Below are 24,409 nucleotides of genomic sequence, written 5' to 3'. Positions count from 1 at the left end.
GCGTCTTAGTGAATCAGAGATGTGTCAGGCAAATTTGAAGATGCTAGTGCTGAGCTTTTTGTTTGAAAACAGGGAGGAATGCTAGGTAGCCTCTCTTTAGGTAATTTGTATTCAGTGAATTCTCTCTCGGTGTCCTGTTATATTCAGCCTGAGACACTTGTCACAAGTCAGCCAACGGATTAAGAGAGAAAACTTTGAGTTGCTCAGAATTTTCTAACCATATGCTTGGCCTTAAAGGATGTGTTAAGTATCAGGTGATTCAAATTGAAAAGCTCAGCAGCTTTATAATGTCTTGGTCTCTAAAGTCACTCCAACTACTGATGCCAGAAGCAGAAGCTCCAAGACTGGCTCATTGCTGTGAGCATTCAGTACATCTCACCACTGCTGCTTTAGGAGCAAAGATCCAAAAAGGAAAGCTCTCAGCCATTTCTTTCCTGTCATAGAGTAAGTACCTGAAAATAATTATACCCCCTTACTGGAAACATTTGGCATCAGTGCTGTGGCTCCACCATTAACATTTTCTGCAGTTTCTTTCCAGACTGCCAGTTCTTTTTTATTACTGCCTTGTTAGCATGATGAAATGATGACAATCTTCTATCCTTGCTGTGGATGCAGCCAAATGGCATAAGAACATTTGTCTACAAAAGTAACTGAATAAAAGACTGAAATGGCCAATTAATAACAGCATCTGCCTTATATTATTTGTAGAGACTGGCCATGCATTCACCACAATCTCAAGATTTTGTACACTGAATCTAAGGAGATATGCTTCTGTTTTAACTAAATCCAAGTACAGTTCTCCAAAATATGATTTATTCTTTAAGCCCTCCAACTTCATCCCTTTCCAGAATTTCTAGTGGTTTTGCTGTTTGGATATCAAGTCTTTGGCAAATCTGTCTGTGTTTAATGGGCCTCCGAATGGAGGACAATCTATGTAACTGAGGGCTGATCTTAAGCCATATTCTCTTATCACCATCAGAGAAAAATACAGCAAATACCCTGGAACGTTGAATGGGATTAAATCAAAGTCATGGACAATGCAGGTCTGGATCTTACCTTTTACAGCTGGTCTTTAATCTGTATACCACTTTTACAGATAACTTTTAAATTATTCTTGACTTTGGAGAAGCTCGTGTCTACTTCATCTTGGACTCTGTTTTATTTGAGCTAAGCACAAATAACTGAACATCTACTTTGCATGGCTGTATGTCTCTACATTAGCTGACTCCATAGGTAAACAAACCCAATGCTATTGAATCACTGTCAGGAAATAAAAAGTCATTTTACCATCTAAAATGACTGCGTGTGTACCTTTACCCTTTTGTGGCTTATTCACTTTTCTGATCAAAAGCACGTTGAGTTTTAGTGTGAAGTCAGGCATCTGAGGTGTCCCTTTTTGCTTCTATTAGCTCAGTGTTGTCTAGTTCTTTATCCTTGTTCTACCACAGATACTGATATTAAAAAACAAAACCCGACAAAAGGTGTATGACTTGCTTTATACTACCCAGCTTTTGTCTCTCCTCTGTTTTTCTTTATCTACTCTCATGTTCTAGATTTGTCCAATTTAAACTGCGTGCCCTTAGGGCAGGGCACGTCTTAGTGTGCATTAATTAATGTTTGAACCTTTCTATTCACTGCAGCACGTCAAGCACATCTTCTACTGGCTGGCTGAGACCTGATGAGCACTAGGAATGTTATAAAGCACTGTTTGAAATGGGTCTCTGTGTAGTCATTAAAGTGCATTGTCTGTCTATCTGCCTATCTCTTTTCTTACTGTTTTTTCCTTCAGTTCTCCTTGACCCAAAATTACACTCTCATTTTCCATCAATTTTCACTTCTCTTCGCCTGGCCAACTTCCTAATTTAATTCTGCAACAAAATATTCAGTGGAAGACTGAAACATTTACCCTCCCCTCTTGAATCGAGTCTAGTTCTCTAAAGGCCTCGTGCTGGCCCTACCACTATCTGCTTGCAGATGTAGGGGAGAAAAAGAGGGATTTTTGTGCTAGATTTTCTTATTTGTAGCAATTTTCTGTAGTGAATGCTTCTATCCTGCAGATTCTCTCTTGAAGGATTTTTTTCTGGAAAAACTGTTTTCTTGGGACTGCTGGACATACACTTTTACATCCCTGTTGTTGGTAGAGGTTCTGCAGAAGCAGGCTTGGGATGACACCTTCCTGCACCTCTGCTGGCTGTGAGCAGCATCTGGTCTGCCGATGCTTTCTTCCTCCTCTCTGGCATTTATTTTCACATCTTTCTCTGGGTGTGGTTTTGGTTATTCAGTTTGTGTTCTTCAGTCATCCCAGGCGCAGCTGCATTCCTACAGTTGTCAGGCACTTTCCGGCTTTCCTACAGTAACGTACTATTTGAAGAGTTTGTTCAAAGTGTTGAAAACTACAGCAGTGAAAAATATTTTTCTGTCTTTCATTCATTTTTGAAAGACTCCACAGAAGTAAGAATCCTGTAAAGCTGAAACAATCATTATGCAGAGTAGATGTGTGTTTTGATTTGCGAAGAGGAAGGGACCACAGAAAGAGAAGGCCAATTTAGCTGCCTGATGCTTTTTGTTAACTAGGTCTGCTGCAGTATTTTGATGTAAGCCTAGTTAAATGTTATCACTGAAGCCTGTGTGCTTTCGATAATGTTTCTTGGACCAGAGTGATATTTTAATTGCCCTCCTGCTTGTCTGATGCTTTGGCCAGGTATTGGCAACGAGAGTCAAAGGTACTGATTTGCCAGTAGTGATGCAGCTGACAACAGAACAATCCTGCTTGTGTGAAGAAGTAAAAATTGGGTTTCCTGCCCTTAGGAGCATGGAAGAAAAAAAAGGCTTGTTTTGAGATAGAACCTTAGGACCTGGTGTAGGAAGATGTCTCATACTTGGCTTCACTGCATGCTAAATAGACTGCTCTTGACCTGTGTCCCCAAACACCCTCACTTAACTGTCTGCCTATGTAAGTGTTACAGTCAGTCCTCCGTTTAAGGAACATTTTTAAAGCAGAGTTTTTCCCCAGCCTTACGGGTGCCTACTTTTCCCCAGGCTGGCATTCCCATAGCTGCTTGTGTGGTAATGCCATTCTACAAGCTACCTGCTGCTCCTGTTTGAGCCCCAGCGCCCTAGCCCAGGTTTCTGAAATGCAACAGGAAAATGCCTGTCTTGGGAACAGGTGCAATTTCCATTCTCTGCATTCAGAAATATAAAGGCGAAGGGCTGAGTGAAAGGACAGTGGTGTGGCTGCTTTGAGAAGGCAAGTATAAATACAGCAAGGAGAAGAGGGGTATTGTGTATTCCCGGACGTGGTCACCTGAAGCAGCTGACTTGGCCTGAGCATTGAATTGTGAAATAATGGATGCTTGGTGAATGATTCCAGGCCAAGGACAAGGGGAGCGGATCTATTTATGGCCCCTCGGTCTGAAATATCAAATCACCTACTGAAGCACTTCAGCCCCACTCCTCTCCTCCCCACCCTCCCTGACTCCCCAGCATGATGTGCATTTTGCGGGGAGCCTGCGTGCCCAAGCTGGCACTGAAGCTTCTGGGCAGCAGCCTCAAGGCTCACAAGTACAATGCTGAGTGGGAGCTGGGTCTCTTCTGAGAAAATGGTGAGGATGAGGATGCTGATTGTGCTCCTCATCAGATCTGCAAAATCCTTTCAGTATCTGCAGCATAAAACATGCAGTTGTGCTGTGCTGTGCTGGGTGGAGCAGCCTCATGTGGCAGTCAGGCGCTGATGTGTTTTCCACATTCGACAATTTGTTGGTGCCTAGGAGATGCACTTCCTGACTTCTCCACTTTACATTTTCTTGCAGACATAAATGAACTGCTAAATGGCAGAGAATGGGTTTATTTCTGTTAATTTCAACAGAATTCCCTCTTCTGCCATCATCTGAGAAAGAAATCACAGCCACTAGATTTTATCTGAGAATAACTGTAAATTGAGTCCTTTAAAATTCGAGCCAGTAGATGTCAGCAGTTCCTTTTCAAATGCCTCTGGAAATGCAGCAGTAAAAAAACTGACTTGTTCGTAATCAAACTTCTCTGTGGTATAAAATATTTGCACCCAAAATGAGGAACTGTATAAAATATAACCAATGGATGAGGATGAAGTGTCGTCCTACTTATTTGTGAAGGTGGCTTGAAGAAATGTGGAGAAATTTGGACTTAATATCAATAAAATATTAAACAGGGTCTATTTCAAAGATTTTTTTTGAAGACAATCTTTGATTGGGCCATTGCATGATATACTTGTGTGAATGTGAAAACTCTGGCATATTCTTCAAATTGTGACAGCTGTGATTTTACACTTATTTTTTAGTGTAGGGCGGTACAGTAATCCAGATGTGTGTTACAGCTGATGAAAGAGATGGTAGGTGTCTGCCTGCAGTTGGGTATATATTGTGTTCATACAAAAATTGAAAGACAACATCCCATATTCTTGTAGTGATAACATTTTTTATTGTTTGGTATTTCTATTTTTTGGGAGCATGAAGTTTGTATGAAATGATTTTATTCTGATACTCTGTAAATCAAGAGTAGTTTCACTGAAATCAGAATTGGTAGCCGCTGTAAAAGCACCCTAGTGGAATAAAAAAAAAGCAAATAACATCCTCGTTGCAAGCTTGTGGCCTGTGTTGTTAACTGTGCTTAAATTAACATACATACACTGGTCCACTCCTTTGACCTTGAGCCAGTATCAAAAGGCTTTGCGAAGAAAGCCTTCTGAAAAGGATTCTTTATTTTAGCTTCTGAGTCAGCAGGGGGAGCTCGCACCCATTTGGTTCAATTTGTCAAATATTGGTTATTAAAGACATTTTAAACTAGGCCATTTTATTTACACACGCACACCCACCCACACACCCACTCGTATGTGTGTATATATGGCATTCACAGAGCTTGTACGCTGTACCTCAGCAGACTGTTTAAAAAGTCTCGTTCTCAGAGCTTCATCACAGACAGTACATCTCAAAAAGAGGGGTCAAATGAAAGGATGTTTAAAACAGTCCTGTAAAATGATTCCCTCTTACTTATTATCTCGAGGCAGAGGGAGGGCAAGAAGGTTTTCCTCCATCCTGTGGTCAGGAGTTGATGCTCAGTTGAAGAAGTGCCATGAGCCTGGATTTCTAAGGCAGCTGGAGGCTTTGGCAGCAGGCATTGAGAAGGAAGTTAAAACCAGGCTGTTGACAATATTTTAACATGAGAATAATAAAATCAACTTTTTTTCCCCCCTTACATTTCTTTTATTTATTCTGATTCATCTGACTGCATTTATGCTAAGCTGCTTCCTTTCTGTTTTGTGTGAATAAAAATTAGACTTTTACTATAGGTCCACAGCATTTTCTAGAATATCAATTGGATGAGTTGGTGCAAGCCAGAGAGAGTCTCTGGGAGATCTTTTCTACTACAGCCTTGTGCTAAATGGTGTTTTATTACCTTATGCATATATTCCTAATGTTTAGAGGATTCTTAACTAGGTTAGAATTACTGTAAGTAAGAGAAATGCAATTCCTACATGCAGATTGTAAACCACATAAGCTAAAGAAAAAATTTTAATTCCTGATGGCGGGGGGCAGTTATGTGACGTGCCCAAGGTCATGGAGCAGCTAGCTGGCAGCGCTGGGAACAGCCACCCTACCTCCTCCGCTTCCTGCGTCCTGCTCATCTATACTGCCATGTCTTTGCCTTGGGCAAGCAAAGAGATTTTCTATTTCCTGATGGCCTTTAAGTTTTCAGATGTTTGTTAACGTATCATGTATTATTTCCCCAGATACTTTTTCATTGTAACTGAGGATGTTTTAACCTGTTGATTGTATTGATTTTTGATGTGGAAATAGCAGGCTGCTCCATTTCAAACTAAATTTCAAGGGCATGAAGATTGTTAGAATGGAAAAGCCACTTAGCTCAACAAACTTGTTCCTTTTATTTTTATCTCACACAGGCATAGAAAGAGCTGGAGAGGTCCTAGCCCTATTTTCTCTATCCTGGATGGAATCCTGATTACTTTAGATGCTGGTAGAATTGGGAGAGAAAAGTAAACCTAATCTGTGGCATAAGCAGCCACGTAGTTGGCTGTGCTCGTGCTAGTGTTGTCTGAGAATATTGCACGCACGTTCAGCTGCCCTACCTTTGCATTATCCTGGCTGGGTGCTGCTGCTCCACTTTGAGGGCAGTTGCTGTGAGAAGTTCCTCTCCGAGTCAGTGACAAATGGTGACTGTCCCTTTGAGGGTCCTGCTGGTACCTTGTAAAGCAACAACATCTTCACGTTGTATATTCTGCTCAACGCTGAAGGCATTTCTGTATCCTTTGTCTCCCACCAGCTATTTTAATTTGTTACTATTTCAATATTTTATCTTTAATTATGTCTCTAAGCTAGGATTATAGGTTTTAGGAATAGTCCTTAAGTCCTTTCCTTTGGCCGAATGCTGCATAATTTTTCCATTTAATATGGTTTTCTTGTTTTGGTCAATTGCTCCTAGTTCTATTACTTCATAGCCATCTACATTTGATATATATTTCTCCTTACAGGCCCAGTCATCTCCCTCAGAAAGTCATTCCCTGTGCATGGCTGGCCTGAGCCAACTTACTCCGTGGCAACGTGCCCATTGTTTGCTGTGAATTTAGAACCTGAAGCTAAGGATGAAAGCCCTTGTCAGCTGTGCAGGTTAGTGAACAGCTTTCGTGCAGACCTTGGGTTCCTTCACGGAGAAGGAAAGAACACTTGGTCCTGTCACCTTGGTGCATTTCTGTATCACTGCTCATTATCTGCTGAAGAAGCTGCAATGATTTTTTTCTCTCACCAGAGGCTTTTGCAGTAGTTTTCCATACACCCCTTTCCTGAAGCCACAGGAAGAACCACTGGTGTAAACACATAGCTCTGCTCTGCGTAGCAGAGCTATTGCACATTTGCTGTGCCTCTAGAGCTCTTGGCCTGCTGAGGGCAGGGTTTTTCAGCTACAAAGGTGTTCAAGATAGAGATGTAGGAGAGTGTTATGAGTTGGTAACTGGCTCTAGTTCCTGTTGATCTCCAGCTGCTTTTGGTGAGCTTGGTTCTCTCCCTGAGGATGGAGAAGCTTTATTTTATGATTGTAAAGCAATCAGAAGGAAAGCATATGTCAGGTGAAGGACCAACTGTGGCTATTCTGGGCATATCTTCTGATCTTTCTTCAATGTGTGTAGCATTGCCTTAACATTTAAAATACAGACCAAAAAAAAAAAAAAAGGGTGGTAGGTTGTGATGGTGGGTAACGTACCATTTACAACCCCCCTCAACCCCAGTCCCCATCAGCAAGTTCTTAAGCCACTGAGCTGCTGGCAGCTGTGGTGTGAGAAAATGATACTGTTCTGGGTAGCTCTCTTTGGCACAGGCTGGGATGGTATTGGGGAGACATGAAATTAAAAAGAGCTCGTTTAAAATTGACTGCTGATTACTCACTTCCATAAATACATTGGAGCACAAGAAATTTATTGCATTTGGACATATTTGCAAGCTGCTTTTTGGAAATGGACACAAATACACTCTGAATAATATACTTTTGCTGCTTGATTGGCAGGCAATCTCTCTGTGGTTCTACTGAAAAGCAACTTAGGCTAGTTTTTTCAGTAGGATGGATGTCAGAGCTTCATTTTCATTCCTCCTGTGATGTTTAAGAAATTTTGGAAAGTAGAAGAGAACAAAAGAGAGTGATTCTACTGTAAAATGCAAAATCATAGTATTTTTCATCAAATTAGGAGCATAGAAGGTGTTGGTCTGGATGTTAAATCACAGAACAGACTGAATTTTCATATGCAGTATGACGAGTGAAAAAGACATAGTAAAACAGATTAAAATGTTTTACATAAAAACTCCTTCTTGACTGTAGAACTATTAAATCAAAGAAGTAGATATCTGTAAAATAAAGACATAGTATTTCAAATCCCATTATAGAAAGCTGTGGGTGGGAGGGTCCAGAGTCCTGAACAAAGATACCAAGATCTTGGTAACCACAGGGTAAGAAGTCTGTAGTTTTATTCCGTCCGCCTCCACCCCCCCCCCCCCCCCCCAAAAAAAAAGTGATACTGTTGTTCATGAATGTTCCAACTGAAATTTGACAACAAGCAGGAAATTAAACAAGTTATCTCTGAATTGTGTGCAAAATACTCTAAAATAAAGGAAGAAAACAAAAACCTAATTACAGAGTGACATCGAGCCTTCTGATATCACACAAGACATCATTTAAAAACAAAACCTAACACGGGTCTATGATGGACCACACTGTAGTCTGAAAATTCTTCTTTAATTGCCTCCAGAGCATGAAGAAAGTCTAAAACTTACCCTTTACCACTGCCATATTCTTAACCACTTTGTCTTCGCATGGAATGCTAAAATCCCTTGTTTTCTGTTTTTAAATAATGCACTGAATTTCTTTTGTACTCATATAAAATTGTATACAATTTATCAAGACATGATAATTCATAGTATGTCTGGAAATTGGGTATAATCTCTATAGGTTTTCTGTACATAGCTAACACAGATCTGTAAATGAGGGCAAAGAAGACTGAACATAAAGGACAAAGTCACATAACTTGTGCAGGCAGTGACAGAACTGGGAACAGAACAAGTGGAGCTGCGTGCTCAGTCCCTTCGCGCTTGGAACAAACTGTTCCACTTAAAGGCAGGGGAGGAGTCTGCTACTGAAGTGGCTTACTAGAAGTATTACAGGCACTTAGTGCAACCCTGATAACACCAAAAAATTTGGTGTTTTACCTTTTCCATGACCAAAGAGGTTTTATTTAGGTAGCACTCTCTGATTTCATCCATTTCACTTCTATGAAGGGAAGTAAAGGTGGGAATGATATGTCCAGTAGCTGCCATGGCCATTACATAGGATTCATTTGTTAAGCGGAGCAAATACCTTTTTGAAAGCTCTGTTAAAGTACAAGAGTAGAGAAGATACATTTCTACCAGATATCAGGGATGTCAGCTGATATTTATTAATGACTTAAAAATCTGCATGATTTAAAGTGTTTATGCAATTGAAGTTTTAAAATTTGTTTTAAATCTTCTGCAAATTATGGCTCCATCAGCGTATTTGTTTTCTGTTTGACCTGTAATGTCAGGTATCATTGCACTGAGTCATGCACTGCATCCGAGCAAGAAAGCAAATTCTGGCTCCTTATTTTTCATTGACATTGTTTAAATGTAATAATTTTCACCACCCTGGTTCTGCTGTTTGTTATACTGAATGATATTTGAAAGATAACTCAGCTCAGCATCTCACATCCTGTTAGATCCCACGTGAATTAAACGGTTTCACACAGCAGTCAAAAGAAATGTAGAACTAACGTGATGTACTATACAAAAATCCAAGAGAAAACATCAGTTCTCAGTCCTGTGGTGAAAATGCCAATGCATATGCATGGTATAGATATCCACATTTTACAGGCTGGGAAACCTAAGCATGTCGTGATTATTTGCTGAAGATCACAATGAGATAGACCCAAAGGCCAGAAAAGAATCCGTATCTCCTAGTGTTTCCTCCGACCCACTGATACCTGTAGCTCTTTGTAATGGTTTGGACAGGCACATGACCATTTCTATCTAGCCTTGGTATAAGCATTGATCTTAGAGAACAGGATTCAATTTTTTATTCCTCACCGCACCTTTGGCAGGTTGTGTGTCACATGGCAGAGCACTTCAGTTCTGGAGAAGTCATTTTTTTCTGTTATAAACTGCAGTTAATAATGGTTACCCGGAGTCATGACATGTTTAAATTACATGGAAAAAATCAGAAACAAATGCCAGGTGGTATTACTAATTGTTAGGCTTTTATTTTAACTATTGCTCGGATATTAGTAGGAAGTACTTCAAGCTAAGTGAAAAAAACCACCTCTGTTAACAGAAAAAGCAAATGGGAAAAGGTTCATTACAATTTGACAGATTAAAAGGTGCATCACTAAAACTGTGTGGTTAGCCTACTTGAAGGTAGCGTACTACTACCACAGAGATGTCTAAGTATATAAATGACAACGTTCCAGAAACCTTCAATTTCACATACCCTACATATGATCTTCCATTCAAATGAAAATGAGACTAAGGCAGGAAAAAGTACAGATTTCCTGGGTTTCATTATATCTACGAGAAAACTGAGCCAATGGCAAGAGCTACAAAACCTGTTGTATAGTATCAGTTATATCATATAATATTGAAGAGATTAGAGAGCAGAGAAAAATGATTCGTTGCTGAAGGGTAAATACTCTTTTGATGTGCCAGGAGAGTGCTTGAGCAGCTTTCTAGCATTAGGAAAGGACCCCTAATAGGTGAAATAATTTATTATTATTTTTTAAAACCCATTCCCACATGATTGACTGTGCCTTGTTTATGGTCTGTTGTAGTAGTGATTAAACTGATCAGCATACTAACACATCTGGAAGAAGTAGGAGGTTTGGACATGGGAATAAAACTGGGATATTCAAGTCAGCTCAGTAGCGTGCTAGGAGCTACACAGTGAGAATCAGAGTGCTATTTATACGTACCTAACTTTTCTGGGACAGGTAGTGATTTCATAGCTTTCATTGAAGGAAAAAGCATGTGCACAGGTTAGTTAACTCAGGAAAATTTGCATCCTAAAATCTCCTTTGATGTGGATGTAGATCATTGGCATAGAGATCTACTCTTGGTCTTCTAAAGGTGCTGCATAAATCAAGTAAATGACACACTCTTTCTATAGTACTTTGAAAAGCTGAATTTATATTCACTCATGCTCAGGAACCAATTTGTTCCAACAAAGAGATAAATTGTAGTGATATTCGGCCTGAGTAGTTTCTGGGGTGGAAATATATTTTTCCCAGCTTTCTAGAGAAATCTGCCTTTTTCTTCATTGCTTGCTTGTGCTGCTTGTACCAAAGGAGAGGATGCTGAGGCCTCTGGTGGAAGCTTCACTAGAGCAAATTGTTCAGAATCAGAGAGCAGACTGCCAGTGGACTTATTTGCTTTCTTCAGTGAGCATAAACAGAAGCAAACCCTTGACATTAATTTGAGAGTGATGGTTAATGTCTCCGACGAACGTACCAATGCTGTAATTGTGTGACTCTGACTTGTTTCTGGATTATTTTCTAAATGTTGTTAAAAGATAACTGGGGCATCTTGCTGTGTCTGTGTTCTGCTGGAAGCTTCTGTTAGATGCTTTCTTGGTGAAAGTCTGAAGTTTCTTAACTACTTTGCCATTGTCTAGAGTGCTGACTGTCTTCATCTGGGATACAGCAGATAAGTGTAAAGTCTCAGAAAAGAGGAGGACCCAGTGCTTCAGTGAGAATAGCATTTCTTAGCAAGGAAAATGAGGGAAAGATAGTCAAAAAGAGAAGTAGAAAAGGGAGAGCAGGCAAAATAGTCAAATAGGAGACCTTTCAGTAGAAAGGTCTCGGTCTCAGCTTTGAAGACAATCGAAGAAGAGGCTTTGCTGAACACATGGTTTTTCAGACAGGGACTTGAACTGATAAGACCCTGCTCACAGCTTTAACTTACCCAGTCTTAATTTCCTTTGAGACAGCTAACAAGATAGAAATGTATCTGAAGAGATGACAGCAGTGACCTGTGTCTGGTGTTTGGTGCCTGGGCCCCAGCACTAGCAAGGTCAATGTCTGCGTGAGTTAGTTATACATCCCATAAGTTCAAACTTTCTGGAGGCAGCTTTAACTTGTGTGTCATATATATATACACACAAATACCTATATTCATATACATATATACGCACACCTATATTCATATATATATATACATATATACACACATGCCTATATTCATATATATATATTTACTAAAATATGCATACATACATATGGTTATTCATTCTTAACATTTCTTTCTGGACATTGTGCTTTCCTTGTTGATGTGTCTGTTTTTTCCCCACCTCTTTGTACCATTTCCTGCAGCAGGTGCCTCTGGGGCTGTGTTCACCTTGCTCTCTGCATGGTGAAAAACTTTTCATGGTGCTGTTCCTTGTGCATGGAGGGAAGTCCAGTGGACAAGCTTAACTGGACCTAGAGACAGTCTCCTATGATGCCTGGTGTGTGCTCTGAATGACATATTGTTGCTCTGGCTTAAGCAAATCTGTGATAAAAATATAGCAGTTAGGGAAAACCAGGTAAAATGGCCCAAAATTTTCATCCCCAAATGACCCCCTCTCCCCCCATTTAAATTGCTTTTGATGTGGGTGATTGTGTAATGTTTCAAAGGCAGTAGCTGGTAGCAAATGGGAAGAAAAGCAGCAGTGAATTAAAGAGGATTTGAAGAGATAAAAATGGTAATTTATAGGTGAGAAAGTCCGATTAGAGATGTTACTTTTTAGTTAATGAAATGACCTATCTAGTCAAATTGGATAATTCTCATAGTGAGATATTTTTTCTTTATTGTCAGTTTAGCAGAATCTCTCTCTTTCCTCAGTGTAAATGAAATGGCAATTTTAGCATTCTTAATTGGTTTGGTTCTTTTCCACAGTAACAAGTGAACTGAAAAAATACTGGTTATGAACTTAAGTCTAAAACCCATGCGCAGTCTGCATCAAATAAAAAAGTAGCTAATGAAACAGTGTTCAGTTTCTAATTTCACAGAGAACTGATGTTGCTTTAAGGTGTAGTTCCTGTGTGGAATGCATGCAGTGAAAGAATATTAGTAATGAGAAGCGGAGGTAATTTGTGGTTGAATGGTGTGTCTGTACTCAGTGACAGAATGCATAGCCAAAACTATATATTATACCAAGTTCCATTGAAAGCAATAGTAGAAGTGTAGGAAAATGTTAAAATGGCTTCTTTTAAATAATCTTTTTGTTCCCAGATAAATCTGAAGGTGAACTAGAGGTAATGTGTAGCATGCTTGCAGTGATTCATAAGAAAGCTAGGCACTAGGAAGAATAGGAAATATTAACAGTAAATTTTTAATACAGTAACTTAACACATGCAAGGAGAGGTCAATTAAGCAAATTAAGCTACAGGTGCCAAGTGGGTATTATTTAAGAACAGCTAAGTTTGTCTAAGATAAAAATAAAACCCAGAAAGACAAGATTTTTGCTGTCTAGCTGTTCCTCCTGGTGACATGTGCAGGTGTCACTTGTTAGACTTCTGTGAGCTTCTTTCTGGCTGTGGAGTCATGTATCTCATTCATTTCTCTGATGTATTCCAAAATTCAGGCAGAAATGATCTCCTCCGTCATCTGGAATACTTTGTTCCTCATGGATTTTTTTCTCTTTGTACTCGATACTAAAGCTGACCCCTTACTTCTCCTGTTACCCCTGTTAGCTTTGCTTCTCTCTATTATGACATTTTAAAAATTCACATGAAAGCCCTATAGTTTTGTTCCATTTTCCCCTTTTTTTTCCAAGCCTACACTTCCTTTATCACATTTCTTTCAATGAATTCATCTCATCCAGAAATATGAGATTTCTAGCAGTCAAGTTCTGCTTATAGTTCCATTTCTTAGAGTCTTACAAATGTAAACAAATGATTAAAATTACACTCAAATACACAAAGTAACTATGGGAACTCTGGAGCACAGCTTATTTTTTGATGCCTTTGTGTCAGACAATGCTCTGTGTCAAGACTTTTTTTCCTTGGAAAGAGGGTGTTTGAAATTGGATGCTTTTGTTACATAATGTCTCCTTCCAATGGTATGTCCTCAAAACTACTCAATTCACTGCAGTGTGACAGTTCTCCACTAGCTCAGGTTGTAGGGAGCTATATTGGTGGTTCTGAAAAATGAATTCAATTTCTGTCAACAGAAAGAATAAATGTGCGTCTGTGCAGGTAGTCATGGATTACTGTATTGTCATAAGCCATTATGGGAATGTGGATATGGTAAACTTGAGAGAGAGCGCTGTCATCATGAACTGGAGAAGATCAGGTAGAGAGTAAATAGTCGCATAACCATCTATTGTCTGCAACGCTCTGACAGGCTGGCACATTTTGTTTGTGGAAGGAAACTGTGCTTTTCTAACCCTCACTGCACCTATCTAACCTCAAAATCCTGGTAGGAAATGCTGGTAGGCCAGCTAAAGAGGTAGGTTGTTTCTTTTCTATCCGCAGTGTCAGCACACATTCCTGATTCTCCTAGTTGCTGACGATAAGACTCAGCTTTGTTAGTTTTTATCCTCTTTTGTATAAGAGGAATGGATGGATACTACTACTTATTCTGAAATGTGTTCCTTGCAGTATTAAAGGATATTAATTCTATTTTCTTGTTGCCTAAAATATCCATATAGCCATGGGAAGTGAAAAGAAAATACCATTTGTATCAATCCAGTGTTTTTGTAAATGGATTTGTTTTTCTTGCTATGATTTGGCGGGGGTGTTGTCAAGTTACCTGATTTATGGATTTTAGTAACCTAGAGAGAACTCATCGCTTTCCTAATTTAACCAGCTGAGAAAAAGTTGACCTGTCTGCTACAGTGGTTTTTTTTTTTTTTTTTGGCATGAATTCCAGAAAGCACTGCAGCTTTTCGAGGGACTGGGTGATAAAGTGTTCTGCACGGTATAGTAATAGCACAGGAGAAAAGAAATGCACGCATCCTTTAAAATACAATTGTTCTTAGCTTTCATTCTGAACTTCTCTTGGTCATATGTACGAGTGAGGCTGGCCCAGGTCCTTTCCTGTAAAGCTGATTTAACTGATTGATGTAAAAATAACGCTTTTGTAGATACTGGTGCTGTAATTCCTACATTTTTTTTTTTTTTTTTTTACCATGAGGAAGCACTTTAAATCAATGAATACGCAGTGAAAGTGTCTTTTTTTTGTTGTCTGATGCTCCATCAACACCCACTTCAGAAACAGAGTTGTGCTTGGGCTGCTACAAATTGTACAAGTCAAAACAGACTTGGAGTGCAAAGTGTTCTCTGATCTTGTTCAGTGTAACTCCTGACCTCAGTTATCACTGTGGATCCTAGTAAATAATCCTGATATTTTTGCACTGCATAACTTCCCAGAAATTTAAAAGTATATGACAAATATTTTAAAAGATTCCTCTGTGTTTGGCCATATCTGAGAGCTTCAGTTTTTACAAGTCTTAAGGAAATCATGCATATCTCTCTAATAAGAGTAAAAAGTCCCTCTATCTCAGGGCCAAATTGAGACCCACATAATAAATGACTTTCAGAGTTGTGCTGTGACTGGCAGATGGGGGTTTTGGAAAGCCTTGAGTACTACTCAGTTGTTTTTTATGAAAAAGCACTACTAGGTGGAGTTAAACATAGTAGGAAGAACTGAGCACTCTGGGTTCTGATTAACAATATTTGCCCAGTATCTTTGTATTCACTTTTGTGTGCAACAGTCTGGCATGCCTCATTCCCTCTGCTTGTCTTCTTGTCCTTTTTAGTTTACCTGTTCTTTTGGGAATTGCTTTTTCTACCTGTGCTTGAATGTCAGCTAGCAAAAATGGAGTCAGAGTCCCGAACGCGGTGTTTGTGGATTTGGCTAGCACAAAAGCTGACAAAGAGGATAACAAAGGTTGAGAGATTTGTACTACGATAGCTGGTCTACATTCTCACAGTTTTCCCTGTAATTTTGATTTATCGAGCCAAACTATCACCTCATGTCTACATTTTGGGTGGGTTTGAGGATACAGCAGTGAGACCAGACAGGCAGCGATCGTGCTGGTCTCCCAGTGCAGTACCTGGTAAGAGCTGAGGCCGTCAGCGCTGTCAGTGGGCACCATTTGCCTGCGCTAAATTTGCTGCTGAAAGAATGAACCCACTATTGATCCGTATGGATCTGTGCTGCAACTGGAGAGCTATACGTTCAACATATGAACTTTCCTTTCAGTTTCCTCACTTTGGTAATGATTAGTGATGAGGGGCAAAAAAAGAACAGCATGAAGGATGCCCGTGTCTCTGAAGAATCTAACCGAATCAACATTAGTTTTCCTCCTGTTGTCTTGCCTGACCTGCAGGCCTATTATGGTAGTGACTGATGCCTGTGAGCTTGGATTTTTAGCTAAGTCATGGTGTCTGTTAAGTGTGAAGGATTAAATCATGACCTTACCAGGTAGAATGGCCTCTACTTTACAGTGCTTTTCTAACCCTGGGGGTGTGGTGCGGAAATGTCTGATGTTAGGCGTCTCAGTCAAGCACGGCCCACTTCAAAACACATTAAATCAGCTTTAAAACATTTGTTGCGAATAGCAATAAATAAAAGGGTTGGTTTCTTACAGTACTTTTGAAAAAAAAAAAAGACAAAAACTCAGCAACCCACAAGAATTGGTGGAGAAAAGTAGTGACTAAAACTGCACAGGGAGAAAAGTCAAGCCCTCACATTGTTGCCTTTGACATTCTCATGTCACATAGAGAATCAGTGCGCACTGTGTGAGCTATGCAGAGGCAATGATTATCCTGACTTAAATAAGCATGGATGCTACTGTGAGAAGATTTGGTCAGTCACGCTCCAATCTTTTGAATGTTTTTATATTTGCAGCTTTACACTTAAATATTTTTTTTTTCTGGCTTGGGTGGGAAGAGGGTTGCTATGAATATTTATAACAAATCACTCCTACCAGAGGACACATTAAGTCTTGCAGCATAACAAAACTGAATTACCATGAAATAAACTTTCTTAATTAAACCAATTAAATTCCTTCCCAGTATGTAATTTAGAAACTCTGATAAACCCTGGTTGAAAAGGTTTGTTCTAGCCTTAAGCTGGCCTAAGAAAGAGTGAACATCTGGCCTGTATATGAAAGGCCTATTTAGGCCTTAGGCAGTGTGCAAAACATTAGCTGCTGTCCACGGCATTGAATACTTTGTGTGGCCCCAGGGCTTTGCTAAAGGACGGTGGTATCATTAGGACACAATCATGTTTATGGAATATGCTGTAACTAAGATAAGTCAGTCCTCAGACTTGTACTGCAGTGCTTATAGCTGAATGAGAGATATTTCTGCTTTTTCACATTGTAGCTGTAATTCTACCAGAAGAGATGCATTAAAAAAATTATCTTACGCTTTCTAAATGTTGATATTGGCAAGCAGCATGAGGTTTTATGAAATAGTCTTTAACATTTCTTTTCCATTTCACATTTCAATATTTTTGCAGGTACTGGTACCCATAGGGTGTATTCCTAGAACTCTTAAAAGATCATTTTTAAGGCTACCATATAGAAACAATGCCTACAGATCACTGCATGACTTCTGTAACAGGAACTGTCTGTAATGGGGATGGTAATCAATAGGAAAGAAACACCTGAAGTGTTTAATGTGGCTGGAGGAAAAATAATGAAAACATAATGTGGCAAAACTATGAAAACTACTCTCCAGAATATTTTGGTTGGCCAAGGTCAATGCACTAATTTTGGGGAGCTACCAGATTTATCCAAATTTGAAGAAAGACATGAACTGCCAGCACTGAGGATGTTTGTAACTATGTTTCTCATGAGTCTGTCCCCCAAATGGGACACTTTGGGAAATGATATCGAGGAGGTCCTTCCCTTTTCTGGTGTGTCAGCAGGTGTGGGTCGGACGTACAGATACCCAGCTTCCTGCTGATAACCAGCTTGGGTTGGGAGGGACCTTAAAGATCTCCTATTCCAACCTGCTGCTGTGGGCAGGGATGCCACCCACCACATCAGCTGGGTGGCATAAGAGGTGTTTTGTTTTAGAAACACATAGTGTGCTATTATACATCTGAAAGTGTAATAATTTCTGGCTTACATCTGGATACAGCTGTATTATGTCTTATCACCCAGGCTGTTGTTTAAGGATCTTGTTGCCTCTCTTCTTCTTCCTTCTGTAACTGCAAAGATCAACCAGCTGGTCAGTGAGGTGAAGCCATCACGAATCAAGGAGGATTTTGTTATTTGAGGGTTTCTGCTTTGAAGTCATGTTCTTGGTCTCTTTGCCAGAGTCTTAAATCCATCTTGTTTAAGGGCACAATAAGAAGTGCCTTCTATTCAGTTTGTCCTCTATCCCTTTTCTTTCGGATTTTCTGTTTAAACATAAAGATCAGTAGTGTTAGAGCACTGTTCCTCTATTAAATAAACAGAGAAGCATGAAGAAAAACAAGCAGGGAGAAGGAGTCCCCTCAATAAAGATATGAAGGAGAGCACATAGCAGCAGCCGGGGGGCCAGCTCAGCCCTCCTCAGCCTCCCACCCCGTCCCCCCCTCAACAAAACAAAACCAACAAAAAAGAGACTGAGAGAGGAGGAGAAAGCAAAGATCTGTTAAGGGCTTTTGAAAGAAACTGCCATTCCTTAGCTGACATTTTCATGCTTGTTTAGGAACAACTTTGTCAAGAGAGAGGAAACTTTAAGGTAAATGCAGGGACACTTGAAAATATGCTGTCATCTGAGATTGAAACATAATGTGACAACCAGTAGCCTGCTGCCTTAGGAGGAAGCTGAATGCTTCCACCGAGGAGATGCAGTGCCTCAAAATCCAGTACTTAAACACAGAAAATGCAGTGTTCACAATTTATTCTCAGAAGAGCCACATATACGTGCACAAAACCCTGCCTGGTAAGAGAGAAACAGCTCTTACAGAAGGCTGGAGTCTTGCTCATTAGGATGCAATAGTGCTGGAAAAAAAATCTGTCAGCGTGCCAGAAATATTTCAGAGGAGAACTGCTACAGTGGTCTGTTCTTCGCTAATCAGGAGATAGAAGGGATGAATATCCTTCTCTCAATAAATCTGTGATACATTTGATGAGGAATTAGTCTAGTTTCTACAAACTTAACTTATGCTGGTCTTATAACCATGGAGGTACTGAAATGCATAATGCTTGGCGCTGCCAAAGCTGATAAATGATTTACAAGTATCTTTCATTAATTTCTATCTCGCAGATTGAATCGAAAAATACTGTTTTTTTCACTGTTCCTCAGGATGGGAAAATCATCCTGTTGCTCACAAAAAAATCCCCACATTTTGAACGAAATCATAAATAAATCTTAACAACTCTACTGTTGTCTATTTCAGCTTGTTAAGCTCAGCAAATGCCTGAGACAGAATACAGTTGCATAGTCCAAAAGTATGCCTGATATAACTTGACATATCTTAATATAAAAAGAATTTGTATTTCACCAGCCTATATTTTCCACACCAAATCTTGTCAATGATTTCCCTCAGCAAAACCAAGGTCAGTTTTTTGTTGTGTTTTATTTATTTACTTATTTATTTTTTAAAGAAAGGCTGGTCCTGCTCTGAGGCAGGCAGAAGCGAATACATCACAAACCGTTCTATGGTTTACATTTTGGATTCTTGCAGAGCTGTCTTTGAAAGTCTTGTATTCATTTATTACTGTTGTGCCGTAATGCTATTTAAACATTATGAAAGAATTGCTTTCTCATGGAAAGAAATCATCTAACATGCATTTTGTTTCACTGACCAAATGATTACAAGCAACCTCATGGATCATAAAATAATTGGATGCTGTCTAATTAAGTAAGCGTTATTGGTTACAGTGGCTTTTGATTCCCACTTCTGATCCCTCTTTTTTGCCTTAAGACTCTGCTGTGAAACACCTTTGATAAATGAGTTAAAGATGGCACGCAGACATCTTAAAATAAGGGCAGACACCGAAATGACAGTAATAATATTTTTTATGGAAGATATCTTAAAGAGAACAGGAAATGTACATAAAAAAGGGTGGGGGGGATGATAAAAGGGTGATTCATAGATAATCCAAACAGATGCACAGTAACATGGCTTGTTTAAGCCAGCAACACCTCTTGTCTGTGATAGAGGCTCCTGGCAAATTTCTCTAGCCCTACTGCCCACTGCCTTGGGCTTGCCTTCCCTTTTCCCGATTTCTGGCTGCTGCTGACTTCTTTCCTCACTGTCAAGAAATGCATCCTTGACTGTTCTCTTTCTTGAACCACTTTCACAGATTTTATGTCTTTGTATGGCTCCATTACTGACTGTCTCCCATCCTAATTTGTACAGAATTACCATGTGGGGCAGAGTTATTTCAGTCATGTAACTGGGGAGTTTCAGGCAGAGAGCAGACGACTCCTCAGATATACCAATAACCTAACTCCCACTAAGGTATTTTTGAGAAGGCCATGGGAGGGGCAGGAACTCTTGTTCCGAATTTCTCTTGTGCAGTTACATCCTGGCTAAGGACTGAGTTCTGGTGGACTTTTTCCAAGATCTCAAGCAACCAGTTCTTGGCCAGCCTTCCATATACAGCCCTCCTGATTTTTCTGTGTAGTTCTTAAGTCTTCTTAACATCACGGCTTCCCTTGGCACTTAATGTTCATTTTTCCTGACCCCACTCAGCAACTATTTTATTCTTTATTTCTCTTTTTCTGTGTTTCCTTTTGAATTATTTTACCACTTCTTTATTTTGTCTGCTTTCTCTCTGGATGATCTTGTCCAGTCATATAATTTCACCTGTTCTCGTTACATAGCTGAGATGCAGCTCTATTCCTCTGCTTCTCACTGGTCTCCATCCAATCCCATCTGCTTGTTTCTCTCTCTCTGACAATTGCTCCTGGGTATCATGCCATCAGCTTAAACTTAATTGTATGCCTTTCTTTCTCCATCTTCTCCTTGCATGTCATTGTCGACAATGACAATATTGACACCATCATTGTGACTTGCAACCTGAGGCAGGTTTTTTTTTCTGAGATTCTGTTTTCTTCTGTTGCAACAGACAAGCCCTGTATAGAAACAATTACAACTAATAAACAAACACAGAAAACTATATAAAACCGGGAGCACGCTGACATGATGTAGAAGAGAACAGTGCTGTCGTACCGCTTAAATTTCAGGAGATTATGCCTGTGGCAACCGCGGTCAAAGAGAGAATTGTAAATGTGTTAAGTATGAGGACTTCAGATGCTTTCATTATTTAATTTAAGACTTTGGGAAGGCTAAGTCAAGTGGTTTGATGTTGTGCACAGTGTTATTCTAAATTAAGCAACATGTAATAAAGGAAGAGCAGGTACAAATTTGATTCCAGTAGTTCTTGTCCTTGCTAATTAATTCTGAGCATTGCATTAAAAGGGTTAGGGGGTTGCTTTGTTTTGTTTGTTTTGTTTTAGACTTGTTTCTTCATTTTATGAACACAAACTATTTTCAGATTATTTGCCTTCTAAACCGTACTCTTAAATGTACAACTTCAGCCTCGCCAAGCTGGGGTGTGTTTTGATAATAAGAACTGAATTTGTCTTGACATCTTGTTTGGAATATTTCTAATCAAATATTAACATTAGCACTGCCACATGTCTCTGTTATTTCCTTTATCTTTTCACTCAGCCCCACAAGCCTTCTCTAGATAAGAATAACACTAATGCATTACTTAAGAGTTCTTTTTATTCTTTTACTGGAAAGCCTAAATAATATAGAGCCCAGAATGAGTAGCAGCTATGGATTTCTGCAGAAGAAGCATGTTTAAAATTCTCCCAAAAGAGACAGACTCTGTGGAGACTGACTTCATTCTTTGGCTTACGTATCTGTGTGTCAGTAATGATGCGGGAAGGGCTCAGCAGTGACAAATAACTTTAGCAGATATGGCAAAATCACTGTTTTATTGGGATTATGTGACAAAATTGAAAGTAAAACAGAATGTTTGATGTTGTTATAAATCTTTAATGAATGTGCCATGTTTTTGTGATGTGTCAAAGACAGGCAAATGCAAGCCTTTGCTTACGCTAATAGGGAAGCAGAGATGGATTTTGCATTTTAAATGTGGTCAAAAAGGAGAAAAATAAGGGTTAAGTGGTACTGCAAATTTGCCTTGCATGCACAGAGACAGTCTTGACATGGCTACAGTATGGATGGAGGGAGGTGAGGATGGCTAGGCTGTACAGCTAGCTGGGAGCCTCTCCTTGTCGCTGGTGCCCAAGACATGTATGATGCCCAGCACCAAGAGAACGGGGAGGCTGTGTGCTTCTCCCTTTGTTATTCCCCTTGCCTCCACCAAGGAGTCTGTGCGTGAGATATGTGAGTTAAACATCTTTCGTGTCCTTAAGTTCTCCCTTCATCCGTGCTTGAATCAATGTGTTATACTTAATTATTTACCATTTGAATGCCTGTGTTTGAAGTGCACAGCCCTGAGCCTGCTTTTTGTAAGAGACTGCTGAAACCACACCGGATCCCATTTTCTCTCTTCCGCAGTACCAGTGGTCAGATGGTCTGTCGCATCTTGTAGGCTTAACAGTTTTGCTGATAAATCTAACTCGATGCTAATGGATGTGCTGTAATACAATATGGAACAGAAGCTAGGACCCCGTGGCCTGTCATGGACCATGTAATTTATGACTGAAGCATCTCAGATATTTATGCTGACAAGAGAAACACTTGATGTTTCCTGCTAATGTGCTAGCCCACTCTTCTGATTCTAGATTTTTTTTTGGCCTATTTTATTTCGTCTCTCTCCTTTACCATTCCTGCCATCTACTCTGTCACTCAGAGCTGCCAGTGCTCTTTTGCTTCTGCTGCCCCATTTAACAGTGAGAGCAACTGGAGGACTGCAATGGTTTGCCTGGAAATAAAATAGATTCTCTCATCAGTTAAAGCCAACATTGGTATCCTTCTAAAAGTAGTGATATGTTCCAACTTCACATGACTGGGCACAATTTAGAAATCAGAGTGAAATTCTCTGGCCAACATAATGTAGGAAACTGGACTGGAGAACAGACAGTCCCTGGAGCCCCCAAAATCTATGAAAACATGTCAGTCTTTTCTTTAGATGTAGTCACTTTTGCTCTCTGAATCTGGCATTAGAACTTGCATTTCTCCAATTTGCATTAATCCTAAGCAGCCTCTGTGAAAATATTGATTTGCAATTTCTTTTCCATATAGACTGTAAATACTTTTTTTTTCTCTCCTCCCTCATTTCTGATGCCCTCTTGTGTAGTTCCAGCAACATATAGATGGAGTGGCTTGGATTGGTAAAGCAGCAGTTTTCACTTGATTTCCATTTTATTATTCTAAAGAGTAGCCAATAATTTGGCACTTCTAAAAAAAAAAAAGAAAATATTACATGAATTTCACCTTTTTAACACATTGTTCTAAGAATGAAAGAAACCAGGCTATGTCACAATAGGTATAGGCAAGCATTGCACAAATATTTGATAGTCTTTTCTGTGTTAAATTCTGCTTTTCTTTTAAAATAAGACAAGGACCACACTGTGTTAAAGCATGGTTGTGCAGGCACGTTAATCTTCTTTTCTTTTAAATTGTGTGTTACTAATGTCTCCCAAATTTTTGCTTGCTTTTTGCTTGTATTCATCAATGTTTTAATGGTTTCATAAAGTACAAATCCTCACTGCATTTTAACCATCAGTCATGTGTACAAAAATCCTTTAATTTTACCCTGCATAGACACTGAAATAAAGAGGAAATTACATATTTAAAAATAAAATAGGACAACAGAACTCAAAATTGCATCAGCCTCAATTTGTTTATATGAGCATGAAAGGGAAGAGGGGGAGACTTATCCGTTGGGACTGTAAATGGCACCTCCTGCTGCGGTATTAAATTCACCATTTGCAACCTCCTGTGCTTCTCTGAGTGTAGAGGGTGGCGCCTGACTTCTTGGCGCCAGAGAGTCAGCAAAGGTGTCTAATAGATGCAGACACAGAGATGAGGGCTGCTTACTTAACCTTGCCCTAGCTCAGCCCCACTGGGGACAGCCAGCTGATCCCCCCAGCCTCACCCAGGAGAGCAAGGAGGCTCCAGAAGCAGTTTATGGCTTTAATAATTTACATATCCTCCGTTAATCTCTCTTACAAGCAAGCAATTAGTTGGGGAATATTCATACTGCCTTGATATATATTTTTTATATACTGATCAATTAGTGGGAAAGTAATGATGTCATAGACTAGCAGGTGTGACTATTAATCTTTGCTCTTGAGAAAAATACTTTTGTATTTCTTGGCAAAAAGAAACAACAGATTATTTATTTATTTATTTTTGTGTTTTCCGATACTGTTTAGCATTTCCTAAAAACACTTTAAGCCAGGTACCTGATACTGAGTTTGATCATCAAGACTCTCACCACACAAGCATGTGTTTAAGAGGCTTGAAGCAGGGTTGCTCATGTGAGTAAATTTATTCACACACATAAATCTTTGCAGGACCGGGTTCCTTAGTGATTTAGGATGAAGTACTGTTGGAAAAAAAAAAATGTTTATTCTGTTGCACCTGCATGATGCAGCAGATATTGTGAGAGCACCATTAGCTACTTAACGTACCAACTAATGACTGGCAGGCTTAAACGAGTGTAGCTGAATAGCGGGCAGCCTGGTCCAGGAGGGTTAATGACACCAAATGGCTTAGTCAGTACGAATGCTGGAGACAGCTTTGCAGTCACGCAGAGCTTCAGTAGCACCATGTCATAGGACCAGAGACATGGGAATGACATGATGAGAATTGTTGACTTACCTTGGAATAGATATTAATACAAGGGGAAAGAAAAAAACATTGTCTAGCATATGAAGTTTTTTTTTTCTTTAAGC

The 24,409-nt window shown here is 39.6% G+C and overlaps 1 protein-coding gene across 2 annotated transcripts in view; it reads left to right on the top strand.

Annotated features, from left to right (window-relative positions):
- The window catches only part of LOC310903026 (uncharacterized protein), a 132,997-nt gene that overhangs the window by 17,574 nt on the left and 91,014 nt on the right, over window positions 1-24,409 (top strand). For both annotated transcript variants that reach the window (XR_014587235.1, XM_083845546.1), the window contains exon 3: window positions 6,524-6,659. Coding sequence is in view for 1 of the 2 variants with exons in the window: in XM_083845546.1 (XP_083701672.1) it covers window positions 6,635-6,659 (25 nt within the window). In the remaining variant the exon portion in view is untranslated. The remainder of the gene's footprint in view (window positions 1-6,523; window positions 6,660-24,409) is intronic.

This window comes from Anser anser, assembly GCF_964211835.1.
Source record: "Anser anser genome assembly, chromosome: 8".
Classification (NCBI taxonomy): Eukaryota; Metazoa; Chordata; class Aves; order Anseriformes; family Anatidae; genus Anser; species Anser anser.
The sequence above is the reverse complement of the archived record's forward strand: the minus strand, read 5'-3'. Positions and strand labels throughout refer to the sequence as shown.